Source organism: Triplophysa dalaica, chromosome 17 (genome assembly GCF_015846415.1).
Source record: "Triplophysa dalaica isolate WHDGS20190420 chromosome 17, ASM1584641v1, whole genome shotgun sequence".
Taxonomy (NCBI): Eukaryota; Metazoa; Chordata; class Actinopteri; order Cypriniformes; family Nemacheilidae; genus Triplophysa; species Triplophysa dalaica.
This window is the reverse complement of record NC_079558.1, coordinates 16,889,430-16,902,794: the sequence shown is the minus strand read 5'-3', so window position 1 is coordinate 16,902,794 and position 13,365 is coordinate 16,889,430. Positions and strand designations below refer to the sequence as shown.

Sequence of the window (13,365 nt, the reverse complement as noted above, 5' to 3'; positions counted from 1 at the left end):
TGACGTGTCTTGGTTTTTACGCATGCGCTGTACATGTATGTGCGTTTTCAGATGTTTCAGTGTGGATGGGCAGCGTTTGGGAAACGCTTGAAAATGCTAGTGTGGACAAAGAGCATTTTGAAAACGAACGAACTCCAAATGGAAATGCACGCAAATGCTCCTTCATAAATGAGCTTTTTTTTCATTTGTAGAATTGCAGCACTAAACGGTTTTCTGTTGTTTTACAGATTAAAAAGTACCATGTATAAAATCTTGTAAAAAGGCATTCTGGTCAATGGCAAAAAACGACCAATGGCTGATGGGGAGGGGTGGTTTAGAGAAAATCTGTTTGAAAACAATCATTATTTTTGCTATTCCATCTAATGACAATAGTGCTGCAAAAATACTTTACCTTTAAGCCGTAGAAGCCCACCAGAGAGAGACCTAGTGAGAGAGAGAGAGAGAGAGAGAGAGAGAGGTTTGTTGTTAATGGGCAATGTGGTGAGTTACATAAGTGTTCTGTGTGTAATTCGGTTGACATGAGACATACGCACACACAGTTATCTGTCTTGTTTATTTCTGTCTCACTTCATTCATCTCTGCATGTCTGTCTCTCCAGTTCATCGTGCTGCGGATGTATGTGAGCATCTGTGTGTTTGTATGGGTGTGTCATTTTATGGATATTAAAATATTTAATATCCCAGTTTAGATGTATGCATTTGGCAAAGCTTTTTGTCTTTATCCAAAGCGGCTTAAAGTGCATTCAATCTATACATTTATAACTGCATGTTTCCTGGGATTTCAACCCATGACCTTATGCTTCACTAACAGACCAGAACAGCCAAATATCACTTAAAGTTTATTCAGTCGGTTAATAATATTTTTGTCCGGCCCTCTTGCGTATATCAGCAAAAGCAATGTTATCTTTGAGGCAGAGTAAGTTATTACATTTTGAAAGTAAACATGCTTCTTTGGAATAAAGTGTGCACAAAAAGAAACAAGAAACTTACAAAGATGGCAAATAGGCTTTTGATGCCATGTTGACTTTCTCTACCTTGTGTATGTGTGATTTATGCTGTCAATTTCACCACACAAAATGAGCTCAAAACAAATGTTGTCTTTTATATGTCCCGGATGTTTGGCCTCACATGTGCTTTTCTCACCTTACACATGTTTCAGGCGGTTTTATTCGGTCAATTCATTCCTGCTCTTGCTCTGGTTTTGTTCTGGTCTCGTTCTCTCTCTGTTCCTGAGTCAGCCCTTCACTCCATCACCTCACCTGGAAGTCTGTCTGAGTATTCCGGCCCGGAGAGAGACGGACGGGAACATGCGCGTTGACTGAGTGTGTGTGTGCTGTTACAATCCAGATCTGCACTCATCGCGTGTGTGATGTGCCCGGCAGGGCCGAACTGCAGTCGTGTGTAAATAAAAGATCTAAATTTAACTTGCGCTCCGCTTCAGCTGACACGCACACATACATACTCACACATGACAGCAAAATTAACCAAAGAAGCTAATAAACACCTACAGGTTCACCTTAAATACGGCCTGTTAGACACACACAGATCTCACTGATATCATTTGCTCTATTTGTTAGGTCGTCTTTTGTAACCTCCATATGTCCTTCACTATGTTTCATGTTCTGACCTTCTTTTTCTGCCTGCGATTTTTTTTAGGGCAGGAAATGGATCACATTCATTCAGACGGTGACATGCTGATGATGTCATCATGGCTAGCTTTTATCAGTGAAACTACAGCTATGATGCTCTAGCAAGAGCTAAAATGAGACTGAACATGCAATAAGTTAAAAGTTACTATAAAAGTTATTATAAAAGTTAATAGTCTAAATCAGTTGTTCCTTTTCATGATCGCGCGTGTAAACCCATTTTAAGAACTGTCGCCCCCCCCCCAATACTGTACATTGAGGATAGATAAGATAAAGTGTAAAATATGTTAGTTCTGTAAACTATGTATGAAGAAGCAAAAAATACATGTATATGACAGATTGATCCTAAGAGATCCGATTATAAATGTAACAACCCTGCTGATAAAATCAAAAGAAACCATCACAGAAATGAAAATACTATTGTGAACCATTAGCTTTTTGCATTTAAACCATTACAAAAATACTAGTGTTTTGGGCATTATTCCAAAAGCATTAATCTGCTTGATCACAGCCTAAAATTCCACTGCGCAGGATCTACAATGAGTCAATTTGCAATCTTGTTCCTCAGTGCATTCGCAATCGAGTTCCAAAGGTTTGGTTTCGGGGAACAATCACGCCCCACCTGCAGTATCTCTGCGCACACTTGGAACATCTGTATCTATTAATGAACATGCTGCTAACCCCATGGAATCAGACATCAGTTGTTGAAGAGCTGTTTAACAATTAATCATGATTAATCGTGATCAGAATAAAAGTGTCTGTGTACATTATAATATACGTGGATAAAGGAAATATTTACATGCATATATTACTATTTGAAGAGTGTTTTAAAAGAGTCCGCTTTATAAAAAATAAAATAACATGTTTTTTATTAAGTTATCATGCTTTTATTGTGTTTGTTGTGTTAGTTAGCAGTATTTTTTTAGTTATTATGGCCTAAATCAAAACAAACAAACTGCAGTTTGATTAATATTAATTGGAAATCAACATAAATAAGATGATTTTAAATTTAGATCTCATTTTGGAACCAAACTCTTCATTCATATACAGTATAATGTTAATTACATTTTTATATTTATCTTAAGTATATACATGTATGTGTATATTTTAAATACTAAATTAATATACACAGTCAAATATTATGTAAACACAAACTTTTATTCTGATCACGATTAATCAAGGAACAGCCCTTAAAGCCATACTTCAAAATAAAAATTCTCTCAAGATTTACTCACCATCGAGTTCTTCCAAATCTGCATACATTTCTTTGTTCTGATAAACACGGAGAAAGATATTTGGAAGAATGCTTATAGCCAGACAGATTTTGCCACCATTGACTCCCTTTCTCTCTGTCTATCAGAACAAAGAAATGTATACTGATTTGGAAGAACTCGAAAGTGAGTAAATCATGACAGAATTTCATTTTTGCGTGAAGTATCCCTTAAAAGTAATAGATGTTTGTATTTGCCCATTGCAGGAACAGTAGGAAAACACCCAGCGATCAGAGCGACGTCTGTTCATCTCACATCAGCACTGTGCTGCCACTGGTTCCAGTCGTGTTAAAGAACGCTGATCTGTTGTTTTGATGTGCGATGATAACATAATTATGAACAGCACAAATGTGTTGCGCGTGTTTCTTGAATGATGTTCAGATCATCTGCTCTCTGTGATGGGAACAGATTTTCTTTCTGAGATGGAAACATACTTCCTCCAGATGAGCTTGCTCAGATTGTGTGTTCTTTCCGATGGGAACTTAGTTCCTCCAGAGGAGGTCGTTCGGATCGTCTGCATCCTCGATCTTGCTTGTAATGTTCTCCATCACACACCAGCTGCTCTGTATTTGTGTCGCTGCAGGTGTGAGCACTGAATGCATCGGGATCATTTAGAGAAGACGCCTCTTTGACAAATACAAATGTTTGTCAAACATGTTGAAATGGAGTTTTGGGAGCGAAACAGCAGCTATTGGACTGTAATTGTTTCCATATAAATGTTAGACCTCTTTCTCTCTCTCTCTCACAGCTATTGAAACCCAGAGTACGAGTTCAGAGGAGATCGTCCCCAGCCCGCCCTCTCCACCCCCTCCTCCTCGCGTTTATAAGCCCTGCTTTGTGTGTCAGGACAAGTCTTCAGGGTACCACTATGGCGTCAGTGCCTGTGAAGGATGCAAGGTGAGAGACACACAGACTTACACATGGATGATGTCCCCATCAAAAGACATGTAGGCAACACTTTCTTTGAAGCATGTATGTATAATGCATTATACAGAGTTATTAAAGGGTAAATGCATTATAATTCTTCATAATGTGTGTTGTAATGCAATACATGTAGTTGTGAAGAACTATAACCAATTTCAAATGTGTAGTGTAACAATGAAGTGTTATTATGTATTAACTGTAATAACAATTATTTGTTAGAAATTACAATGCTTTAAAACTACTTTTATAATGCATTATACATTCTTGCTTCAAGGAAAGTATTACCAAAATTTACAAAAGGGATTTTACGTCCATAGAAAGCCCACTTAAAATTTTTGACTAAGTTTTTGGAGAACAAAATGTCAAAATCTGGTTGAAATAATGTTCAATTGTCATTCAGTGCAACACAATATTTTTGTACAAATTCAATCAATATGTTTATTCTGACTTGTACATATTAAAATATATAAAACATAAGGGAACATGTACATTTTTTTTTGCTTTAAATTAGTAAAAGATTCTTATTGACAAATGAGCAAACTGAGGATAGTGGCAAATAAAAAGTGCGATCAAATTAAACTGAAATCTTTTTTTTAACAACAACTATTTAAAGCCGTTTTTCGGCATTGACCCACATATATATGAATGAATATTGTTAAACCGGTCCAGAACATGTTTGGATCAAACTATACCACCAAAAAATCTAATGAATTGTGCAGCCCCTTCATTGCGGCGTCCCTCCATCTCCCCAACTCCACCTTCAATATCTGTAACGTGCATTGAAACGCTGTGAGTTTTATTGATAGATTCATGGCTTTTTTAAGTTGGAGGGGATCTCGGAAGCCCTTTGCGTCCGACAAAACAACACTTTTGCTTATTTTTAAATGACACAAGACAGGAGTTGCGTGTTGCGCCGCTCATCGCATGTTTGTCCGTTTGCAGGGTTTCTTCAGGAGAAGTATCCAGAAGAACATGGTGTACACCTGCCACAGGGAGAAGAACTGCATCATTAACAAAGTGACGCGCAACCGCTGCCAGTACTGCCGGCTGCAGAAGTGCCTGGAAGTAGGAATGTCCAAAGAATGTGAGTGAGGCATCGAAAATATTGCATCCGCTGTGAAAAATCATCCTGCCAGGGTGCAGAGCAAAGATATACACAGACATATTCTCACACACAGACTGAGTGTTCCCCTCCGGCTATGTTAGCACACAGCTCTCCACGGCTAGGTTCTGTCAGATTTGAGAAGTTAATTGGGAGAGGCGAGAGATGCACACACTCACACAGCATAACTGTACTGTATATGCAGGTGTAGGGCAGATGTGGAGCTGTGGGTGTGTGATGCATCAGCCCAAGACAGCTGGAGACAAACGCTCATACTCAGATGTGTATAAAACTGGTTGAATCTCATGAAAACAGGTCTAGGTTCATTGCATTCCCGTAGAATTGAATTACTGAATTGTAGTTTTGAAGGTCAAGACATGCACCCATACATCTTCGATTACATATTTTTACCGTAGCTGCGCAGAAAACGCAAAACAGTCAGCAGATAGCGTCTGCCCGTCTGATCTCTCCCATCACTAGATGCACTGCATCCCCCCACACGATTCATTAATGTGACTTCATATAAATTCATACCCCTTGACTCATAGCACATTTACAAAATGATGCACAGCACCACTTTCACCCTTCACTATCCGCACGCATGCCAATGCACAAAGCAGCCGTGATAAAACGCACGCATCGATTTTCAGCGAAACACGCATGCTTTTCTCCGGCACAAACGCATTCACAACTCATCCGCCCGCTGCTGGGGAGGAGAGATTGTGAAAAAAGAGCGGTAGAGAGCGAGGGGGGAGGAAACATTGACATTTTTATCATTTCATTGAATTTCATCTTTGTGATGGACGATCTGCCAGCCCTTTAATTTTCTCCTCTCAAATTATCCCCGCCAAGAGCCACACACTGAAACAGACATGTGAGGGGAATTATGGGTTTAAAAATGCACTGATGCATCGCTTTGACAATACAGATCAGCGCATCTGTTACATAACTTAACCAGATTTACATTTTCTGAAGAGAATATCTGCGCTTTCAAGGCAGCAAAAGACTAATGCGGAGAGGTGTACGTCTTAAATCAACACACGGGGGGAATTTCAAACATTGTTTTTTGCCCTTGAAGAGCACTGCGGGAGGAAGACGCTACTTATCGGGTCATTTTAAACTGAAGAGAGAGCGACCGAGTCCCTTTGAGGAATGACTCTTCCATTAGACTGTTAGCGGAGCGCACAAACAAAACAAGTCGTGGATGTTTTTGATCAAGTTATCTTGCCCATAGGAAGAAAAGATTGGAAATCTCAATACATCACTGGGGTTAAGAGGAGAGCAGATGAATTCCATATTTTTCTATCATGCATTAAACATTTGAAATTGTAGTTAAAACACGAAATGTAAATGAATATTAGAGTTTTTAATTTTCTGTCGTCTCACGTACCACCTAGTGCACTAGCGCAGGGGTTTTTTAGGGGGCCCCAGAACGTTGAAAGGGGGCCCCCAGAAATTTTCTAGGAAAAACGATTGAGTAAAAAATGATAAAAGTCAACAATGTTTAACTCTTTCTTTGCTATATGTAATGTCCAGAATTGTTTATATTTGAATCTATCTAGTGAGTTTGTCTCACTACAGTTTCCTTTTTCGGACTCAAAGTGAAATTTTTGCCAACTATTTAGGTTTAGAAACAAGTTGTTGTCTTTATAATATCCTATTTTAGAAAGGGGGGTCCCTCACAAAAGGTTAATCATATTTGGGGGTCCTTGACATCATAAAGTTTGAAAACCCCTGTACTAGCGTACCTCAGTTTGAGAACCGCTGGTTTAGAAATTAAAAATGTCACAAACTGATCTCGGATTTGTCGAGTCTGTTTTTTAAAATATAACCGAGTTCATTTATTTTGGATGCGTTTAGTAACAACATAATTCCCATAGTTACAGATGTGTTATTTCATAGTTTTGATGGGTTTACTTTAGTTCTTAAATTAAAAATATATAAACGAAGATATAAAGGCTACAGTGAAAAGTGTAGTTCCCTCAAAAACTAGTTTAGTCAATCCCCATTTATTTGTGAAGTATTGTTTTGGGTTTTAATAACTCCATGCAGTCCATTCCAAGCGTCCTCAAGGTGTGTGCTTTAGTGTGACAGAGTAACAATCCCATTCACACAAAACAGCCCTTGTGCACCTGGAGAAAGCCCTTTGGTTCCGGCAGTCTCTCTCTCTCTCTCTCTCTCTCTCTCTCTGCAGTACAGCTTGTGTATGAGTGATGGTGCAGCAGGCTAATAGTTCTTTAATGACTTCATTAAATTGTGTTTTGCGGCTTATGATCGCCATGGCGATCTATCATTGAGGCTAATGCATGCACATTACGATGAGCCACTTTTATTTAGGAATTAATTCCACATCTCCAGAGGCTTGAGAGCAGAACACAGAGAGGGTCCGAACGCTGGCAGAGATCTGAGAGGAAATAATGCTGTGACACTACTGTGTGTGTGTGTGATATAATGTGATTAGCTGTGGGTCTAATGAAACCTGTGGTGATTTATCAGCATTATGTACAGTTCTATCCTCCAGCACTATTCATCACAATACAAACACACCCCCTGCAGATCGAGAAAGAGAGAGAGAGTTTTGAGATGTTGCTGATGGACAGGGTGTGATGGCATATTCTACTTCCTGTCTTTCAATTCTCCATTTAACACCTTTTTTTCTCGCCTTTTCTCCCCTCTTGGCTTTTCTTCACAGATGTGCTCCATTGGCTCTAACACATTTACCTCTCTCTCTCTCTCTCTCTCTCTCTCTCTCTCTCTCTCTCTCTCTCTCACACAACATCTACTCACAGACTCAGTTTTCTCTCATCTGTCACTCTTTCATTATATCCTGTCTTCCACTCTTAAAGATGAAGTTGCTTCAGAATGACATAGGAGAACCTTTTATGTCTAAATGTTGCCATATGAGCCTTTAACATCCGAAGCACCTTTTTTACACAAACGGTTCTTCTTGAAAAAAAAGTCCTTCAGATTAATAAAAGGTAAGACAGAGATGGTTCTTTGACTGAATGGTTCTTTGTGTAACCCAAAATGGTTCTTTTATGGCATCTCAGTGAAGAATCTTTACAGTGTACGTCCTGAAATCTATTTTCACCTCGTTTATTTCTGCCTAAAAAAACAATTTTGAAAAACATACCATTATGAACATCTTACTGACACACATGACTTTTTTTGTTGACATAAAGACGGTATAACTGTACCACGGGTGCTGTAATATGAACGTTTGTTCAAAAGAGCGTTCTAAGTAAAACAATTGATCAATTAGACTAAAAGCATTTCAATGCACATTCTTAATTCAGTGTACCCGTTCATAACAGAAGCAAAGTGAAACAGTGGAATATGCAGAATCAGCATGCATGGACTCTCTTTTTCTCTCCAGCAGTGAGAAACGACAGGAACAAGAAAAAGAAGGAGGAGAAGAAGCAGGAATGTACAGAGAGCCACACGCTGAGCCCGGACACCGAGCAGATGATTGAAAGGATCAGGAAAGCCCACCAAGAAACCTTCCCATCACTCTGCCAACTCGGCAAGTACACCACGGTGAGTGTATAAGAAAATCTCAGTTTGGGGGAAAATTACTCTTAAAATCTTTGGAAAGTTTTTAAACTCTCGAATCGAGTTTAATCCAAAACGTGTCTCAGTTTGTGAGTAATAGCTATCCCAGAACCCCCTGCATGTGTCTTCGTGATAGCTGATGCCCAGCGTTCCCTCTTTCAGCCATTATTGATGGATCTATAAAACATTTACAGTAGTGTATCTAAATATAGTCTCTGTTGGTCTGTGTATAGAGTAACAGCTCAGAGCGGCGCGTGTCTCTGGATGTGAATTTGTGGGATAAGTTCAGCGAGCTCTCCACAAAGTGCATCATCAAGACGGTGGAGTTTGCCAAGCAGCTGCCGGGATTTACCACGCTTTCCATCGCAGACCAGATCACGCTGCTGAAGGCCGCCTGCCTCGACATACTGGTGAGAACACACCCAATCCTGCATCCCTGATGGATCTGTTCTCAATGTCATGCTTGCATGTGTCCGTCTATGTGTCGTTTTAGAAGAGTGCTGACTTTCATGCACTTAAGGCATTTGTGTGCTCTACGCTGTTTACCAAACACATAAGATGAAGTCAAACATGTTGGTTTCATGTCTCTAGATCCTGCGGATCTGTACGCGCTACACGCCGGAGCAGGACACCATGACGTTCTCTGACGGTTTAACGCTTAACCGAACGCAGATGCACAACGCCGGCTTCGGTCCGTTAACAGACCTGGTGTTTGCCTTCGCCAATCAGCTGCTGCCGCTGGAGATGGATGACGCAGAGACGGGACTGCTCAGTGCTATCTGCCTGCTGTGTGGAGGTACGTACACACACTCCTCTGGTTATTGAAGACTACAGTACAGTGACTAGACATTTGATGTGCACGGACTCCGGATGGTGTCATGGTCTGTTCTATGGATCTCTAGTGCCACCCTGTGGCGGTGATGTTGAATTTATGAAGGTCTGAGAGAAATGAAATAGAGATGATGTTTGATGGGGGGAATCACATTGAAACAGGGGAAGGTGATGTTTCAGTTCAAAATAGAAATAAAATTAATTAATAGAATCAAAGGGAATTTTCAAATTAAACTGGTAATAATAAAAAAAACCGGAAATGATGCATATGCGAATCAAGCTCAAGTTCTTGGATGTGATTTACTGTTTTCTACATATGATCATGCTACAAGATCTTTCAATACTAATGCTATTTGTAATATAAGTATATCTGAAGAGTTTGGTTCCAAATTTCCAATTAATATCAATAAAACTGCAGGTTTTTTAATTTAAGTCTTAAAAATTAAAAAAATACAGCTAACAAACACAATAAAAACATAAAAACATGATTTTTATCTCATTATGGAACCAAACTCTTCATTTGTTATTGTATTGACCACATTATTGTGTGGGATTGGATGGAAAAATAAATAAACTTTTAAATGTAATATTTAAAAACAGAACAGTTTGTATGACATGTCTCACATTCAGTGGAAAAAAATACAAAAAGGCTGTGGTTAATATCGTAACCGGAAAGAGGAGAAACATTGCGTAGTTACGCTATTGGGTAATCCCTCCTAGCGTAGCTACGCAATGTTGAGAGACTGCTCTCGAAAGGGAACTATAATGTAAAATCTGAAGCAAAACTATTATTATATAAACTTCCATAGTATATATGCAGCAGCATTGAAGTAATTTGAGATTGTTTGTCGTGAAAAGCATTCCAAAATGCAAAAAATAATTTCCCCTTCGCGAACTTTGACCCTGACATGCTTCATGAGATGAAACCAAAAAGCATCTCCAACAGTTCCCCAGGTTGTTTGTTAACGTATTACTGTGGAACACACCTATCACAAGCAGAAGGCCAGAGATCATGGGAGGACGTGTACACTGAATGTAATGTTCTGTGATGTTTGTGGTTGTTTGCAGATCGTCAGGACCTGGAGGAGGCAGACAAGGTTGATGTTCTGCAGGAGCCGCTGCTGGAAGCACTGAAGAACTACGTGAGGAACAGGAGGCCACACAAACCTCACATGTTCCCCAAGATGCTGATGAAGATCACAGACCTGAGGAGCATCAGTGCCAAGGGTGAGTTAGGCAGTGTTTCACAATCCTGTCGCCAGTAGTTAACGCGAGAATTGAATGCCGGTTCATTTAGATCAAATAAAGAAATTGTGAATTTCAGACTGAGAGAGGTGCTTTTTAGTAATAAGTCACCACACAAATGTTTACGTGTAATCTCATCTTTCTTTTAGGAGCGGAGCGTGTGATCACCCTCAAGATGGAGATTCCCGGCTCCATGCCTCCTCTCATCCAGGAGATGTTGGAGAACTCCGAGGGTTTAGAGAGTTCTGTGGGCGGGGTCAGTTCGCGGGCCGCAGGGGCTCCTTCGGGCAGCTGTAGCCCCTCCCTTTCTCCAAGCTCCGCCCAGAGCAGCCCTGCCACACAGTCACCCTGACAATCGGCATTAATAGCCACTCACCACGGACATCCATGCGTGCCCTCCCCGACACGACAGCAGACGTGTGTTCAAAAGCACACTCTCATGTTCCCACTGACCTGCCTGTGCTCCTCACACACTAACGGGGGGTCCGAGGAGATGCATAGCCGGGATTTCGCAGTTTTTCTTCACTCCTTCCACAGATTCTCCTCGGAGAGAGATGAGACTGTGATTTAATCCCTCCACGTTTACACTCCAATACAAAACAGAATGCCGCTGGAGGACTAAAGACTGCGTGCAGGAAATCATGGACAAACGTATAAAAGGAATGACAGGATGGGACCTTTCTTCTTTTCTCGTTCTTATGAACTTCTGTTTCCAAACAGACACTGATTTCATACAAGTAAAATATATATAAATATATAAAAAGAAAAAATGATTGTGACTGAACTGAATGAGATACAGACTTGATGTAAAGATGCTAATGTACTTCCTCTTTTTTCTCTTCATGCCTGTGAAAGGAAAAAGAGAGTGACTTGTTTCAGACTGATGTTTTTCATGGAGAAAAATTAACATCGAAAAGAATATTAATTTACACTCACAAAAATGTGCACAGAAGATATAAAATCGGTTGCAGAAACAGTTTTCGTGTAATGTGTTCTTCTTGATCAAACCTTAAACTTTCAAATACATTTTTTATGAAATGTGTTTGGCTTGAAGGGTTCTTGCGGCCTTTATAGGGAGGTTCATTTTATTCTAGATATGATTTTTATTACACAATAGCTTTGAAAATCATAGAGAGGTCTGCTTTTCCAGAAGAAAGAACTGTAATTTTTTTAATGTGTTTGTTTCCTTAATGTCAATAGTAGGAGTACACAAGCTTTTGCATAAAGCATAGGTATGGATTAAACACAGTTACAGTCCATTGAAGGGGATACCGTATATCATACATTTTTATTTATATCTGTGAGGATGAATAAATATGTTGCATAGACTGTTAACTCTTTCCCTGCCATTGAAGAGTTATCTCGTCATTTAAAAACCAGCCGTTCCGCCAAAGACGACTTAATACGGCAATCAGTGTTTGTACTCTTGTACAGCAGGAGGCGCTGTTACACACCTTTGGAAAATTACAGAATCTCTGAACCTAGAAAGCATGTATTTGAGTCTAATCTGGGCGGAGTCTTTGACAAAAAAGCTAATTTTCTCAGATGTTGAATCAAAGTAATGCATTTTTGAAGAAACCCACCCACATCTAAGAGCAAGAGGTGATAAAAAAGTAACAAATGAAGATGAGACTGTTCTTTCATGTGATTGTTTGTCCATATATTCATTACAGAAAATGTACGGTGAACCATCAATGTTTAGCGAAAATGTTATAAAACCTTTTTTTAAAGGCTGGCAGGGAAAGAGTCAAGAGCTATCGTAAAAACAAACTTCAACCACTTAACATCACAATTAACATCGGTGGCCTTTAAAAGGATTTGCAGAATACAGGTGCAACAGACAGCCAGCTAAAAAGCATAAAACTTCAGACACTTTGAGAAAAAACGTAAAAAAGTTGGTACAGTAGGTTTTAGGTTCAGGAATAATGTCTGTGCTACTTCTTCCGGTCATGTGTTGATCTTTACATTACATATGTACAAACATTCAGAATGAGCTTCCATTGCAGATCGGTTTTACCAGATTCTTTTTCATTCTACATTTCACTGTTTTTATAATACAAGAACGCATTTGATATCATAAAACAATCTAGGCAAATGTGATTTTTTTTGTTTTGAACTCTTTAATATAAGTCGTTGTGTTATGAGAGGACAATTATCACGGCAGATATGACAAGACTACAAATTACAGTAATAATATTGTACTGCTTGGTAAGTGTTAATCCGATCACAAAAGTAAAAGGTCATAATTCCCCCCCCCAATTTTAGTTGAGTTTTAATGCTCTGTATAGCCAGTTTTTGCCACAGTCGGCACAATGCGTGTTTGACCTTGCTGTAAGAGAAACCATACTTTAGCCTGCTAGCACTGAAATTATCATCCCAACCTCTATGTGATTCGCCGTTCAAAGCCACGCCTCCTCCAAACATATGAATGTATTTCATAAAGCCACGTAATGGATTACAAACTAAATCCCTTCCATTTTTCTGGAAGCATGTACAAACCTGTCCAAAAGAAAGTCAATGCTTTTTCAAAAACGGACTTTTGTTTATAGATTTTTGTTGGTTCAGCAGGAAAGTTTGATTGTTGCTAATTGTCCGCCATTCACCTTACATTGACACAGGTGACGTGAGCGTGCTGATGACGTATGGTGTATGCTTGAACAGGGTGCACAGTGGAATGCAAAATATTTTGGCTGAAAATGCACACAAGACCAGTCACAGCATTCGCCAGAACGTTTTGATTGGGCGGCCGTTTTTTGCTCTTACGACGATATATAATTATAAAAATATTATTTGGC

The 13,365-nt window shown here is 39.4% G+C and overlaps 1 protein-coding gene across 4 annotated transcripts in view; it reads left to right on the top strand.

Annotated features, from left to right (window-relative positions):
• raraa (retinoic acid receptor, alpha a) overlaps window positions 1–11,546 on the top strand; it is a 105,704-nt gene extending 94,158 nt beyond the window's left edge. For 3 of the 4 annotated variants that reach the window (XM_056771681.1, XM_056771682.1, XM_056771680.1), the window contains 7 exons: window positions 3,665–3,813; window positions 4,783–4,924; window positions 8,319–8,479; window positions 8,728–8,904; window positions 9,086–9,290; window positions 10,394–10,552; window positions 10,720–11,546. In XM_056771681.1, the coding sequence (XP_056627659.1) occupies window positions 3,665–3,813; window positions 4,783–4,924; window positions 8,319–8,479; window positions 8,728–8,904; window positions 9,086–9,290; window positions 10,394–10,552; window positions 10,720–10,922 (1,196 nt within the window). In that variant the 3' untranslated portion in view covers window positions 10,923–11,546. The remainder of the gene's footprint in view (window positions 1–3,664; window positions 3,814–4,782; window positions 4,925–8,318; window positions 8,480–8,727; window positions 8,905–9,085; window positions 9,291–10,393; window positions 10,553–10,719) is intronic. The other variant, XM_056771683.1, reaches the window with a different exon arrangement.
• The last annotated feature ends 1,819 nt before the right edge of the window (window positions 11,547–13,365 follow it).